The 17,077-nt window shown below is 32.2% G+C and overlaps 1 protein-coding gene across 2 annotated transcripts in view; it reads right to left on the bottom strand.

Moving 5' to 3' along the window:
• Nucleotides 1-17,077, bottom strand: part of LOC111424516 (Wnt oncogene analog 2) — a 65,440-nt gene that overhangs the window by 30,690 nt on the left and 17,673 nt on the right. For both annotated transcript variants that reach the window (XM_023058070.2, XM_023058069.2), the window contains exon 2: nucleotides 3,978-4,204. In XM_023058070.2, the coding sequence (XP_022913838.1) occupies nucleotides 3,978-4,204 (227 nt within the window). The remainder of the gene's footprint in view (nucleotides 1-3,977; nucleotides 4,205-17,077) is intronic.

Here is a 17,077-nt window from a genome sequence, read left to right as displayed (position 1 = left end):
CAAAAGACAAATACATCAAGAACGAAGGCTAATATGAAAAAATATGATTCTTCTTTTCCGATTTAAAAATCATTTTTCTACTCGATTAACTCCTACGTCTCTCTTTTAAAATGATTATTAATAAACACCAGCCGAAAAATATAATAGAAATGTGACTTTTAAAGGTTAAGTTATATTTGTACATCTCCTGATTCATTCAGATGATTTATTGAGAATCTGTAATATAATTTTCTGGTAGAAAAATAAATTTTAAATTGAAAATAAAGCGTAGCATTTTATTCTATTGGCTTGCGTTCTTGAGATATTCCCTTTTAAATCCATCAATGTCGGTGTTTTTTTTGCTAAAGTGTAACTTCCGAGGCAAATACATCAAGAACGAAGGCTGATATGAAAAAATGTGATTCTTCTTTTTCGATATAAAATTCATTTTTCTATTCGATTAACTTCTACGTCTCTCTTTAAAAATGATTATTAATAAACAACATCCAAAAAAGCTGATAGAAATGTGAATTTTATAAGATTACGTTATATTTTATTACCTCCTGATTCATTCAGATGATTTATTGAGAATCCCTAAAATCATTTTCTGGTAGAAAAATTAATTTTAAATTGAAAATAAAGAGTAACATTTTATTATATTGGCTTGCGTTCTTGAGATATTCCCTTTTAAATCCATCAATGTCGGTGTTTTTTTGCTAAAGTAAGACTTTCAAGGCAAATACATCAAGAACGAAGGCTGATATGAAAAAATGTGATTCTTCTTTTTCGATGTAAAATTCATTTTTCTATTCGATTAACTCCTACGTCTCTCTTTAAAAATGATTATTAATAAACAACATCCAAAAAAGCTGATAGAAATGTGAATTTTATAAGATTACGTTATATTTTATTACCTCCTGATTCATTCAGATGATTTATTGAGAATCCCTAAAATCATTTTCTGGTAGAAAAATAAATTTTAAATTGAAAATAAAGAGTAACATTTTATTCTATTGGCTTGCGTTCTTGAGATATTCCCTTTTAAATACATCAATGTCGGTTTTTTTTACTAAAGTAAGACTTTCAAGGCAAATACATCAAGAACGAAGGCTGATATGAAAAAATGTGCTTCTTCTTTTTCGATTTAAAAATCATTTTTCTAGTCGATTAACTCCTACGTCTCACTTTTAAAATGATTATTAATAAACACCAGCCGAAAAATATAATAGAAATGTGAGTTTTAAAGGTTAAGTTATATTTGTACATCTCCTGATTCGTTCAGATGATTTATTGAGAATCTGTGATATAATTTTCTGGTAAACAAATAAATTTTAAATTGAAAATAAAGAGTAACATTTTATTCTATTGGCTAGCGTTCTTGAGATATCCCCTTTTAAATCCATCAATGTCGGTGTTTTTTTTGCTAAAGTGTAACTTCCGAGGCAAATACATCAAGAACGAAGGCTGATATGAAAAAATGTGATTCTTCTTTTTCGATGTAAAATTCATTTTTCTATTCTATTAACTTCTACGTCTCTCTTTAAAAATGATTATTAATAAACAACATCCAAAAAAGCTGATAGAAATGTGAATTTTATAAGATTACGTTATATTTTATTACCTCCTGATTCATTCAGATGATTTATTGAGAATCCCTAAAATAATTTTCTGGTAGAAAAATTAAGTTTAAATTGAAAATAAAGAGTAACATTTTCTTCTATTGGCTTTCGTTCTTGAGATATTCCCTTTTAAATCCATCAACGTCGGTGTTTTTTGCTAAAGTAAGACTTTCAAGGCAAATACATTAAGAACGAAGGCTGATATGAAAAAATGTGATTCTTCTTTTTCGATTTAAAAATCATTTTTCTAGTCGATTAACTCCTACGTCTCTCTTTTCAAATGATTATTAATAAACAACATCCAAAAAAGCTGATAGAAATGTGAATTTTATAAGATTACGTTATATTTTATTACCTCCTGATTCATTCAGATGATTTATTGAGAATCCCTAAAATCATTTTCTGGTAGAAAAATTAATTTTAAATTGAAAATAAAGGGTAACATTTTCATCTGTTGGCTTTCGTTTTTGAGATATTTCCTTTTAAATCCATCAATGTCGGTGTTTTTTTGCTAAAGTAAGACTTTCAAGGCAAATACATCAAGAACGAAGGCTGATATGAAAAAATGTGATTCTTCTTTTTCGATTTAAAAATCATTTTTCTAGTCGATTAACTCCTACGTCTCACTTTTAAAATGATTATTAATAAACACCAGCCGAAAAATATAATAGAAATGTGAGTTTTAAAGGTTAAGTTATATTTGTACATCTCCTGATTCATTCAGATGATTTATTGAGAATCTGTGAGATAATTTTCTGGTAGAAAAATAAATTTTAAATTGAAAATAAAGAGTAACATTTTAATCTATTGGCTTTCGTTCTTGAGATATTCCCTTTTAAATCCATCAATGTCGGTGTTTTTTGCTAAAGTAGGACTTTCAAGGGAAATACGTCAAAAACGAAGGCTTATATGAAAAAATGTGATTCTTCTTTTTTGATTGAAAAATCAGTTTTCTATTCGATTAACTCCTACATCTCTCTTTAAAAATGATTATTAATAAACACCATGCGAAAAATCTAATAAAAATGTGAATTTTTCAATCAAAGTTCAAGTTCTTTCTTTGATACAACATTGGTGGAGTGTAGAATTAATGTCATTCTGATCTTAACAATTTAAAACAAGCTGTTTTCAAGATCAAGTTATGTAAAGTGCAAATATTTTAACATCTGAAGTGATAACGTGATGTTTACTGCCTCGGTGCTCTGAATTATTAATGTGCAATGAAACATCACAAAAACGAAAATCAAATACAGAAACTGAAATATATAGCAATGGCCCATTTAGAGAGCTTTCATGCTTTTCTCATTAATGAGTGAAGTATTCATTAATTGTGACTAATTTTATCTGCAGAAAAAGAATCATTTTACGTCCTTCGTACGTTATTCTCAAAGTACAGGTAAAATGATGAACAAAAATATATGCATTCATTTTCCTTCTACTTAAATTACCATTACTAAGAAATGTAAATGTTTAAATTAAAATAAAAATTTATAAATAATATCCTCCTACCGAACCTTGTAAACGAGTACCAGAAGTCAACAATTTGATACGACTACCCATTATGTAATTACACGATTGCTCGCGTATAAAATTACCCATAACCACCGACCGCCAGCAGCGTACGGGGCAAAAAGCGCGCAAGAAACGACGACGGGCGTCCGGCTTTCCTCTGTCTCCGTGTATCATATACGGGCTCGGTTCGTATATCTTATGGTAATTTCCAGGTAAAATGCGCACGTTACAATTTGTCTCCCGGCTCGACACAGCCGCGTAGTATCAAAACTAAAAAAAAGTAGCTAAAGAATAAAAAAACTTCTCCTGGTGTGATATATTAACGGCCCATTAACATGGTAAACTGCTTCAAGGTAAATTTAATTTGAGAGGTAAGTGCAACTAGGTGCACGTGTTTTAATACTTAAATTTAGATTAATTCGAAACAATCCAATAAAATAATAATTTTAATTGAAGTAAAGTTACTAAGTAAATGCTTGCGGTCGGTTAAGTTTTAATTACATCGTTCTAGTTGTTGGCCAGACATTGCATTTAACCCTCCGCATACGAGGTGATGACATATCCCGGAAGTAAAATACTATTTCTATAAAATTTTACGTAGAACACGATTTTTCAGTTTTCATGAAGCTGTAAGAAGTATGCGGAGGGTTAAGGTTGCTAAGAATAAAGACATAAATTGATAGAATAATCAAATCATTGTGTATCAAGGTCGTGAAATGAGTTGCATCTAAATCGTAGCCGAGGCTATACTTGCTCAAGGCTGCTAAAGATAATTCATCAACTGTACTTTAATATATTTACTCTCCTATATTGTCGGTACATAAATATGACAATTCAATAAAGGGGTTAATAATTAAAATGACTCACCGACAATGACGACATGACCAAAAGAATTGGGATTATTGATCGCGGTGCAGTTCCACCTATGATGTCTGAACTGGTGCATGCACTCGTTCGTTGCCATTTTGATACCGTCACCGACTGCCGCCATAGCATCCGGCGACTCCCGGCACATGTCCTTTTGTTGGGGTGTCAAACCTGGCACGCGATTGCAAATTACCTCGGCGCCGAGCGCCACGACCCCACACACCACCCTATAATAAAAACAGAAATAAATTAAATTAAAAAAAAAACTTTAAAATTGACTTCACAAATAAATCAAAACTGAATCTAAATAATTACGGTCGAACCTTCTGATTGTGAGTGAATTATTCGAAATAAAATCAAATACATTTTCGGAAGGCGTCCGAGCGTGCAACGATAAAAGTGTCAATAAACGTAACACTTAATTACGATGGCGCCAAGAAAGACTCGTTCAAGACTGAAATACGAGATAGAGGAGGAAAACGAGCGCCATAACGCCGAAACGTGCAAATCATTCGTATTAATAAATAAATATCGTGCCGAGCGGGTCGATACGGGCCAACTAACGGGTATATTTACGGGAACAGGTCCGACAACTCCATTAGAACCGCATGAAGCAAACACGAATTTAAATCCAAACGAAATATTAAAACTCGTTTGTACTCGTCCGCCCTCTACACGAATCTAATTTTGTACGATGTGTCCGTTCTTTTTATCATTTGCTTACATGCCCCATGCAGTGTCAAAAGTGTCCAATGATTTAGATGAGGGTGAGTTTTTTTTATAGGACCACCCAAAGATGAATGTCAGTAAGATCATTTTTCATCTTAGAAATCAGTTTTGTACATAGAAAGGTTTATTTAAAATCAAAAAATATATACACTGCGTCAATGAAGCCTTTTTATGACATAAATGGAGGAAAATACACTTCTAACGTCATGAAAAAACCTCATACAAGACTAAAGTTTTAAGTTAAAAGAAATGTTTTATGTCTTTGTTTTACTTAAATGGATCTTGAACAAATTAACACAGTTTTTGTTGAATACAAATCTTAGTATTACAATAGTTTTATAACATCAATTCCTAATTCACAATAAGTAAAACACAGATTGACACATCTACTACTTCCTTATTTCCTTTACTTTAGACCAGTATGGTTGTACTATAAGTAGGTTTCGACCAAAATATGAGATTCAGTCAAAAATCGATCGAACCTTAGTCAAGAACCGAAACTTTGTTCCTCTAGTCTCGGGTGGTATTCGTCTATTCTCGTATCTGCTTTGGCTTGCGCGTACGGAAGTTTTATCAAGCAAGATTAAACAAGTTGTTTGTGTAGGTGCGAGAAAAGAAAGAGAGAAAGACGAAAAACGAGTTGGGATTTTTACGACAAAAGCACTGCTGACTTGTCAAAAGCCATATGTAAACTTTGCAAAAAACTTTATTCTTTGTGGAGTAACGAATCAAAAAAACAAACATATAATATTAATTAACTTTCCATTATAAGTATAAGCATTATTACGTGTAGTTTAACAAAAAGCAAGCATTATTTTTTTCTTAACAATAAATCTACTTATATTTAAATAATATCATAAATATCATCTGTGTCTTATTTTAGAAGAAAGAATTGTGACGAACTTACGATTTCTCTGCAAAGTATACATAAAATTCTAGTATAATGATTATACCGTTTATATTATTTATTGGAACTTTACAGGGTTGCTATTAGGCGAATGGGACAACATTATCGATAAGGTGATTTTTAAATAAAAGCAAAAAAGGGGTAGTTTACCCCATGCAACCCTCTGGCACATGTGTGATACATCAATGGAAAGCTCTTTAAAAATGCATACATATCAGTTTATATACAGGGTGTCTCACGTAACTGGTTCGTTAAAACTTTTATAGGTTCCAGTATTCGTACAGTTTTGAAATTTTGGTAGTATGGGTTGTTCAGTCGGAACTTTCGATCTAAAATATTTTCAAGATGGCTACCACTTCCGGTCTACCGCAAGTAGACCATAACTTCGTTATTTTAAATGGAATGCTATAGTTTTTATTGCACCTTTTAATTGTACAGGGTGTCCCAATTTCGATGTCCGCATAGGCTATCTCCGAAACTAAAAGAGATAGAAAAAAAGTAGCTTACATGTCATGGAAGAAAATAACATATTATTTTAGGTCATAGCCAACTATGGTTTCCATTTAAAAAAATAAAGTTACGTCTAAAATCTCGAAAATAGAAGATGGGAAAAAAATTCTACCTACGCCACTGAATTCTTCGTAAAAAGTTGCCCATATAATGTTTTATTTATAATACTCCATCTTTGATAATAAGTCAGATATTCGCGATTGTCGTTTTTGCAAAATTTTCAGTTTTTGCCGATAGAGCGAAAACAAAAGACGATAGCTATTCGCAGTTTTCGGCATTAGCATTTTCTCGAAAAACGAGATCATGACATGTAAGCTACTTTTTTTCTATCTCTTTTAGTTTCGGAGATGGCCTATGCGGACATCGAAATTGGGACACCTGTACGTAAAAAAATATGTTGACTTTCATAAACGTTATTGGTAGCTAACGTTTTTGGTTTTCGAGTTATTTTGATTTTAAGGTTTTTTTGGCAAATTTCACCATGCACTTTAAAACCCTATATCCCAGCCAACGTTCATTCAAAACAGCTCTAAATTGGCACGATTACTCGTCAAATGCTCTCAAATAGATTGTCATATATTGTATCAGAGTACCTTATACAGGATGGTCAAAAATTGAATTACCGTTTCTCCATATTCAATGGGGAGAAAGTCGAAAATTTTAAATTGAACACCCTATATTTTATTAGCCTACACGAAAGGGAATTTAATTCTCTACAATTTATCTATAAACATTCCTATACTTATTTATTGTAGTTTCTCTCATATTCGTAAATTTATCAAAACATGCAGAAAATGCAGGAAACCGTTTGTATTTTTATTAGAAGGCCATAACATTTTGACAGTTTTTTGTTTAATTTATTTCTATTATTATTTGTACTATCAACTACAATTGATAATCTTTTAGTTTACTAGATTTTACTTACCAAAAATAACAAACAGAAGATCAAATAAATGAAACTATTAAAACAAAAAGTTAATGACAAAAATTAGATTTGAATAAAAATATGAATTTATAATATAAATTTGTTATTAAATTGAATTTGGAAATGCAATAAAATACGTTAAATTATTTATTTCGTTATCTTCATCACTGGTGACCGGAAATATGCGATTTCTTTTGGTCTCGATATATCCAGAACTAATAAATTCATTATCAATTTTTTGAAATTTTTCCTCGTGATGGTCGTTAGGTTTGTTAGGCATCTCTCATTAAGTATTCGACACGTCTTGTCCGAAAGTTTATTACATTCGCCATCAATACAAAATAAATTTCAAATATCGGCGTTGGAATAATTTACCATGATGTTCAGTAACTTACACCCGTCGTCAAATGTAACTAATGGCAACAAAAATACAAACATGGACCAAAAACTGTCAACATTCCATAGCTTTCTAATAAAAAAGCCTGCATTTCGTGCATGTTTTAATAAATATCGCAATATGAGGCAAACTACAATAAATAGGTATGGGAATGTGTATAGGTAATTTGTAGAGAATTAAATTCTCTTCCTGATAGCCTAAAAAAATATGGGGCCTTCCATTTCAAATTTTCGACTTTCTCGCCATTGAATATGGAGAAACAGTAATTCAATTTTTGACCACCCTGTATAAGATACTCCGATACAACAAATGGCAATCTATTTGACAACATCTGAAGAGTAATCGTACCAAAGTAGATCTTTTTTGAATGAACTTTGGCTGAGATATGGAGTTTTAAAGAGTATGTTGAAATTTACCAAAAAAGGTTTAAAACCAAAAGAACTCAAAAATAAAAAACCTAGGTACCAATAACTTTTATCAAAGTCAACCTATTTTTTTACGTACAATTAAACTGTGTAATAAAAACTATAGCATTCCATTTAAAATAGCGAAGTTATGGTCTATTTCCGGTAGACCGGAAGTGGCGGCCATCTTGAAAACATTTTAGATCGAAAGTTCCTAATATACAACCCATGCTACCAAAATTTCAAATCTCTACGAATAATGGAAGATGAAAAAGTTCTAACGAACCAGTTACGTGAGACACCTGTATATAACATGACTTTTAACAAAAAAAAGTATTTATAAGTTATTGAGTTTTGGCCAGCAAAGCAGTGTATATTAATTGAAAAGTATTTAACGAAACTTTAACATCACGATAAAACCATAAGATGAGATTAAGTTAGTTACATAATATCTAATAACAAAGAAAATATATTAAAATTTCTTCTATTTCTTTATCGATTTAACAATCTTAAAAGATGATTCATTCAAGAATATCATATCCGAGACTGTATATGGCATGAAGATCATTTCTTCTCATTTAATCCTCTAAGCGAGTAAAACGTAATGTAGCAACAAATGGACGTCTCGATGTGGCCAGGCTTCTTCGTTTAATAATAATAAGATACAATCGGCACGGCTATAAAGCATCGTTCGCTGCCAGCAAGATTGTAAACAGAACGACACGATAAATAATGCGTACCGAGCTTGCGGATATTTTTGCTATTTCGCTTTTAGAAGGTTTTCATTCCTCTAAGCTGGCTTATGATGGTTTTTAATGCCCATAATTTTCGCATTGCTTCATTCACACCGCGAACTTGCACATAAATCAAAACCGTTTACCGGGGCAAAATGCGTGCGACCGTACGATCGAACACTTGCGACTTGTTCTACACGTTTAGCAATGTTGCTCTATGTCACCGATAAATCATTCTTGTTGACCGCGTATGTTAATATCGTGACAACTGAAATACACCGAAACGGTGAAAAGAACTTGTTTATGGTTAGTTGGAAATTTGTAAATCAAAATAGTTGGTTGAGATGAAGACATTTCAATCTAAACTGTTTTAGCATAGTTCATTAATTTCATTTTAATAAGAATATGATGGTATAAAAAGGTAATTATCTTAATCTAAAGATAGAAAGATTCGATCCCATCGATATTCTAATTATCTCAAAAAAAATTTTTTCTTTCATTTTAAATATTTCCTTAACAACATAATCGTTGGTGTTGGAACCGGAGGGACTACCATATTCAGGTCGATCGGTCGGTTACAAACATCCAGTGAAGAACTCAACCTTGACAGAGGTCCCAGTAAGCTGTAATTTTCGTCGATGCACGTTCATTAGTTTCTCGTTTACCGAAGAAGAACTCGTTTCGTTAACTCCACATATCTCAACCTCAACCTTTTCACTTTGACAGCTACATTTAAAGTAGAACACCAGAAAGAAAGGTCTATCCGGGGACACTTTGTATAATTTAATATGTATATATGGGTCGGTGTAATAACAATAAAATTATTTAGTCGTCGTTTTACAAGTTATTATTAAAACGGTATGAATTAGTACTGCTTAAGAAGCTGAATAGAGCTCATAACGTGAACCTTAGTGAAACTTTGACAGTTGGAGTCGTTAAGCTGACAAAGTGTCTTTTGTGATGACGCGCGGCCCATAAACGTAGAATATAACAAGAGTAGTTATACAGTTTGCGACGCTCGGCTACAGAGAACAAGTTCGGAAATTGCGAAAATGCACATTAAGACGTAACAAAAGAGATTTTGCTCCAGTCGGTTATAAAATATACTCAGGGTACAATCTAAGTCGCCAATTATGTATCAGACTCGCCCGTTTCTGTTGCTGTTGTGGGGCGATACCGACATTGCTCGAAGACGTCGTTGCTTCTAAGAGTCACGACTGGCATAGAGTGGAAGAAAAGATTTATAGCTAGCAATAACTTGCCCGCCCGCGAACAACGAGATAGAGCAATTTGCACAGTGAGATTTCTTTCCTTTTTTTTATTGTTCCAAAGCTCACCACCATTATTAACTATGGAAATGGCAACTATAAAATAGAATACAATACGTAAAGAACAAGATTCGTATCGAAACAGATCTACATTGTGTATAAGATTTGCTTGGAGTCGGTTTATTTTGAAGAGAGAGAATGGAATTTTTATGGAGAGTAAAGTTGAGGACTTTATATACCTGGAGCTTTACAAATTTTTAAGGTGTAATAGCTTGAAATCTCGTATTATGTCATCTTACCACATTTGAATGGTCAACTTCAGTCGGAGGAACACCTTTTCTTCACTTGACAAAAGATCTTGTATTGTTAATGTGAAGAATCTTAAAACGCCTATTTTACCACTCCTAGAAATACTTAGCTCAAGATTTTTTAATGTTAATGTTGCTCATTATAGTAAAAATGTGTTACTGTTTTTTTTTAAATTAAACAAAGGATTTTAAAATTTTATCACACCGATTCGTTCCGGTTCGATAACACTTGTGTGCATAAATTTTCATTATTATTTAACCACATTGCGTATTTACACAATCGATTAGAGAGTCATGTGTCACATCGATTATGCACGCGACACTTCATCTGAAAGATTGCGAACGGTAAACAAGTATGGTTATATAATTTCCATTGACACTCGATATCAATTTATAATATCCGGTAGTATAAGCTCAGTTACAATTTTTTTAACGTTTCCATACATCGATAAACAAAGTAATAAATAAAGTCCGACTTAACTATTAATTTATCAGTGGTCGTGTATAGGAATTTAATTATTAATAAAACGAGAAAATTTGTCCCCGTCTAACGTTTTATTGTAAGACTTAATGGCAGGTAGATGCTAAATAAGCCGGGATTAAAACCTTCTCAATAACGCGAACGAGAAAATACGTCGAAACAAGCCGTAAAATACGATTCTTAGCGTATAATCCCTACTTGGTAAAATCGCGCTTAAACACTTAATGCGAAATTATTGTGTTGTAAAAATGTCACCAGAACCGTGGCAGGTGGAAGCCAAGACTTTAATTATGACAGGTCCAATGAAAACAGTGGTGTTAGTGTTATGTTCACGACACTTTTACGATTCTCTTTACCATAGAAAATTGTTGCCAATTGATGAGATAGAAAATGTTTTAGATTCTTCGAACAGTACTCATTTATTTTATTTTATTTTTCTGAACTTGTATAAATCATTTTTATTTTACACTGTCATTTATTAAAATTAAATTGTGCGCAAATCGTAATTTTAATTAACAATTGTTAATTACACCAATCACGATATTTTGATGGTTAGTGATGGAACGGATAGTGATTTTGCGAAAACCGGATACCAGATATTCGGTATCCCCTTTGGCCGGATATCCGGTTGTCCGGCATATCTATCCGGCCATTATGATTATAATATCTGGAGCATTTCTGAAGTGATACCCTACATTGCCACATTATTGCGATATTTCAATAAAAATAAAATTAATAAGAAAGCTGATAAGATATGTCAACTTATTTAGACCCAAGATACAAAATTAACTTTTTTGATGCTGATTTAACTCACGAAGCAACTCTAAAAGGAGGATACTTTAATTTATAATTGGCGATATTTCCACAAGGCTCCTTCAAGAAATGAATTTTATAGCGAATTTTGAAAGTTATCGATGAAAATTGCAACATCGAAAATTTTATCAAAACTTCAAATATTGTTTTCTCAAAAACTAAAAGTTATTTTTCAAAACGTGTTAGTACATTGGAAAGAGGACACTCTTATTAACACTTTGGAAAATTTTCATACTCATATTCCAAGAAATGGATTTTATACGAATTTTTAAAACTTAATCGGCGAAAATTGCAAAATTCGAAAAAATTGTCGATTACTTCAAAAATTTATTTCTCAAGAACTAACAGTGATTTTTCAAAACGGCTTGTTGCATTAAAAAGAGGATACTTTAATTAATAATCGGTGATATTTCCACAAGGCTCCTTCAAGAAATGAATTTTATAGCGAATTTTGAAAGTTATCGATGAAAATTGCAACATCGAAAATTTTATCAAAACTTCAAATATTCTTTTCTCAAAAACTAAAAGTTATTTTTCAAAACGTGTTAGTACATTGGAAAGAGGGCACTTTTATTAACACTTTGGGAAATTTTCATACTCATATTCCAAGAAATGGATTTTATACGAATTTTAAAACTTAATCGGTGAAAATTACAAAATTCGAAAAAATTGTCGATCATTCCAAAATTTTATTTTAAAAAACTAAAAGCGATTTTTCAAAACGGCTTGTTTTATTAAAAAGAGGATACTTTAATTAATAATTGGTGATATTTCCACAAGGCTCCTTCAAGAAATGAATTTTATAGCGAATTTTGAAAGTTATCGATGAAAATTGCAACATCGAAAATTTTATCAAAACTTCAAATATTGTTTTCTCAAAAACTAAAAGTTATTTTTCAAAACGTGTTAGTACATTGGAAAGAGGACACTCTTATCAACACTTTGGAAAATTTTCATTCTCATATTCCAAGAAATGGATTTTATACGAATTTTTAAAACTTAATCGGCGAAAATTAGAAAGAATTATCGATTATTTCAAAACTTATTATTCAAAAACTAAAAGCGATTTTTCAAAACAGCTTGTTGTATTAAAAAGAGGATACTTTAATTAATAAGTGGTGATATTTCCACAAGGATCCTTGAAGAAATGAATTTTAAAGCGAATTTTGAAAATTATCGATAAAAATTGCAACATCAAAAATTTTATCAAAACTTCAAATATTGTTTTCTCAAAAACTAAAAGCTATTTTTCAAAACGGGTTTGTTCATTGGAAAGAAGACACTTTTATTAACACTTTGGGAAATTTTCATACTCATATTCCAAGAAATGCATTTTATACAAATTTTTAAAACTTAATCGGCGGAAATTGAAAAATTTGAAAAAATTGTCGATTATTTCAAAAATTTATTTCTCAAGAACTAAAAGTGATTTTTCAAAACGGCTTGTTGTATTAAAAAGAGGATACTTTAGTTAATAATTGGTGATATTTCCACAAGGATCCTTCAAGAAATGAATTTTATAGCGAATTTTGAAAATTATCGATGAAAATTGCAACATCGAAAATTTTATCAAAACTTCAAATATTGTTTTCTCAAAAACTAAAAGTTATTTTTCAAAACGTGTTAGTACATTGGAAAGAGGGCACTCTTATTAACACTTTGGGGAATTTTCATACTTATATTGCACGAACTGGATTTTATACGAATTTTTAAAACTTAATTGCCGAAAATTACAAAATTTGAAAAAATTGTCGATAATTTCAAAAATTTATTGTTAAATACTAAAAGCGATTTTTCAAAATGTTCCACCACTAGTCACGATGGTATGAAGCTTCTGACATTTCGCGATTCTGTAAGCCACCTTGTGAGATATTAGCTTAGTGCACTTTGAGGCATATTCTGAATCCAAATCATTTCTTTCTAACATTAATTTCACTATTTTCTTCACTCGTGCCACTGCTTGAAGACATTCTTTCTTTACGTGCGCTATCATGTTCGTCACTGTTCAAAAATCAGTTCATTATCAATAATACAAGAGCCAAAATTAACTATTTATCAAATTTATGTCATTACTTATGCCTAGCGTTGGATTTAACTTCACTAGGCTTAAATTATAAGTTGACTGACTGAATCGAGTTCCTTATATACTTCCAGATCGCTTGTGTCATAGAAATATACAGAGAAATGACATAGAGGCAATCTCTCAATTCGTATATCTTGGAATGGAACTGGCGGAAGATGGCAGTCAAACTGGGGAACTACGAAGAAGAAGAATATTGCTAGCTAACAAAGCATATACGGCTATATAACTTTTAAAGCCTATAATGACATGGCTGCGAGACCTGGATGCTAACTCAGAAACCCGCAAACAGCATCTTTGAGGAAATGCTCCTACGACCAATATATGAAAATAATGTATGGAGAACAGGATATACAGCTACTACAAGAACCTAATACTACCAGAGTACATTAAAAACTAGAGAAGCAACTGCTTAATAAGGTAATGCAAAAATCAAGATCTAGGGAAAGGCCGAGAGCAAGATGGGAGGACAAGGCGGAAAGAGATATACTTGGGTTCTAGAAATTGGAGGAGGGAAGAAAAATTGACGAAGTCCAGAAGGAGACGAAAATAAATAATGTGATGGTGGCTGATAGGCACGGTATTCAATTTTTTCTTCAAAGCTTGAGTGGTCACAGGCTTGCTAATGTAAATATTTTTACAATCTAGACTCTAGACCATTACGCAGTCTACAGCACATCCATCAACTTTGAAATTTCATACGCAATCTTATCTTGGTTAACCTGCAACAAATTTTTGTTATGACTACATAGAAGTACAATACAATAAACTAAAATTTCTTGAAATAAAAAGTAATATAAATAATATAATTCTGGAATTTTTTTTTGCACAGTAGAAACATTTTAAGTTTTCTGAATCTGTTGGTAACCGTAGTTTACATAAACTGTTCCTCATTGAGTCGGATGCGGTTTTTCTTGCTACCGCGACGAAAGAGCATAAATCAGTTGGTCTTAATTAAAAGTAAACACGGATGACTGCTGCGGTCGTTTTCTACTCATTTTATCAGACCGCCGGTTTGTAATTTTGACGTAGCCGCGTCGTCCAACATCGGTCTCGTTTTTTTCGGTCAATTCGAAATTTGCAATGGTAATTTATACGGCCGATGTTTCCCCCGTTGTCCCGGTAATTAACGACATCCTGTAAACCTATCCTGAACGATGTTGCGCAATCTCATCGATAATTACCATTAGACCGCGAAGGACGAACGCACTACTATTTAGTTTAAATGGGGAACCATTAGTTTTGCTCCATTCATTCAGTTTCCTTTTTACAGGGTGATGGCAATTAAATTGTGATTCAATCGAATTTTATTAACATATAAATTAAAGGTGAACTTTAGAGATTGTTGGGGATGGAACATAAAAAGGGATACCTCGAAGAACTTTGTTTCCTAGTTTTAAAAGCGATACGGATCTTGCTCACGTTCTAAGGGTATTCATTACATTAGTCTCCAGAGTTTCTGTTATGCCACTTTAAATTAATCAAATAACTTTTCCATAGGCAAGAGACGTGATGTCGGTGGGCGTGATGGTAGACACAGATAAAAACTGACATATTACTTCCGCCCAGATCGCTATTTACGAACACAGACAAAAAAATATAAACCACAACGATAATAACGTGTTACAGTTGTATTTTACAGATGTTTGAATAGATTACATTGTTCTTAAATTTTACTTTTAAACGATTAATTTGTTTTAATTTTCTGTCAATTCTGATGATTAAAACTTGTAAAAAGTTTTCCATCTATTTTAGAATGTTAAAAATTCTTATATTATTTACAATTCCATTTTTTCAATTTATTTACTTCCTGAAGAATTTCTCCAGAAGACAGTTACGTGATGATGGCCGGTCTGGTTGGTTTCTTGACTCTTTAATGTTGTTCTGCAGTTATCTCAAATCCCACCGAGCAACCAATTTACTGTATACGGTCAGATGGTTCTCAATAGCTGTAAGCGTTCGATCGGTTCGTTCAAGCGCGATGCAATGCGATCGATTGATTTTATTAATAACTGACCATTTAATAATTGACTTGTTTATTGAGCGCCCGAAGGCCACCTGGACGATAGCAAAACGATTAACTTTAACTCTCTGGATGCATTTGCTGACAATATTAAATGTAAATCCTATAACGGCCTTCAACGATACCAAATTGGTTATTAAATGCAAAGAGGTAGTTTTAAGGTAATACTGGAAAATTTGAATTGATTATTTATTATAAGGTGGTGTGTATAAATTTTACGCGATAATAATAAAAGACGTAGTTTGTATAAGTTATGATGATATTAAAATTGTATGTGCAAAGTTAAGGTAAAATTGGCCAACACAAAAGAAGAAGCTTGTTAGCGAAGACTTAAGCGACCCACAAGACATTTTCCCACAATTTTAACGACCATCCTTGGGACAAAGCTCGAGATTTATATAATGGGTTGAAGACAGATTTTCCTACGCCACGAAGACAAGTCTTTACTTTTCAAGTTGAGAATAAACCAAACCAAGCACCTCATAAGTTATCTACAATTCTAAAGAACATGATGATAACGATCATCAAAAAGTAATTACTACCAAAATCTTTATTCACGCACGTTTTTTGATTAACAAAAGAATATTTCTGATAAAAATATTTTCATAATTATTATTTCTTTGGTATGTTGGTACCTTTGAGAAAGAGTTGAATCACGCATAAAAGAAGATAGTTTGGGTTGATCCATCTAGAGAGGTCTGTTAAAAAAAGTTATCCGCACATTCCGTCTGTCTCCACGCGCACGTGAGGTCAATACGAAAGGAGTCCCGGTGCCCCAAACTAGCCCCGTTTAGTCGGTCTGCATTATTGGGGCCCAGACGCCATATCGGGGACAAGATAAGAACGTGGTCCCCATGGAGTGGATATCGGTGTTCTTAACACGTCCCTTTCACTACCAGCAAATCATGATAAAGCGACAAGTGGGTTTTGTTTCAATCTCTTTTTTTCTTTTCTTCTCTTCTTCGCTCTCTTTCTCTCGACACGAGAGGTGTTAATTTATAAAATGTTTATCTCGTTCGTTTCCTTTCCCATTTCAGTCGTTTAAATTCGTTTAATTACCTTTACAAAAACTTAATTATAAAGGCACTGAATTTTTATTAAGTTGTGATATAATACATTAAAAATATTTCTTCTTGTAGCATAACTAAAATGGAAGTTATTGAGTTTGGACCTAAAGGAGTATCATTACTGGTGACAATACAATTAAGAATATGAATTGCGTTAGAAGATTAAATTTCAAGAAATGATATACTCAAGGTTTGTAATTCAATTTGGTAATTCTGATTACAAAATTGAATTTACTACAGAATATAGTAGACACAAGTCAAGATAAACCCAGCAGCAATCTCTAAGTTCGACGAATGCAAGTCGTAAACCACAAGATATTAAAGCAAGGAAAAAGTTATTCATTAAGAACCATTAAACTCCTAATTTGAAGCATATTGGATCTCCATGAACAACAAAACTACAATTAAGCATATTTCAGTTCAACGTACAACCTAACGCGAGCAGTTCTTGGAG

Source organism: Onthophagus taurus, chromosome 7 (assembly GCF_036711975.1).
Source record: "Onthophagus taurus isolate NC chromosome 7, IU_Otau_3.0, whole genome shotgun sequence".
Classification (NCBI taxonomy): Eukaryota; Metazoa; Arthropoda; class Insecta; order Coleoptera; family Scarabaeidae; genus Onthophagus; species Onthophagus taurus.
The sequence above is the reverse complement of the archived record's forward strand: the minus strand, read 5'-3'. Positions and strand labels throughout refer to the sequence as shown.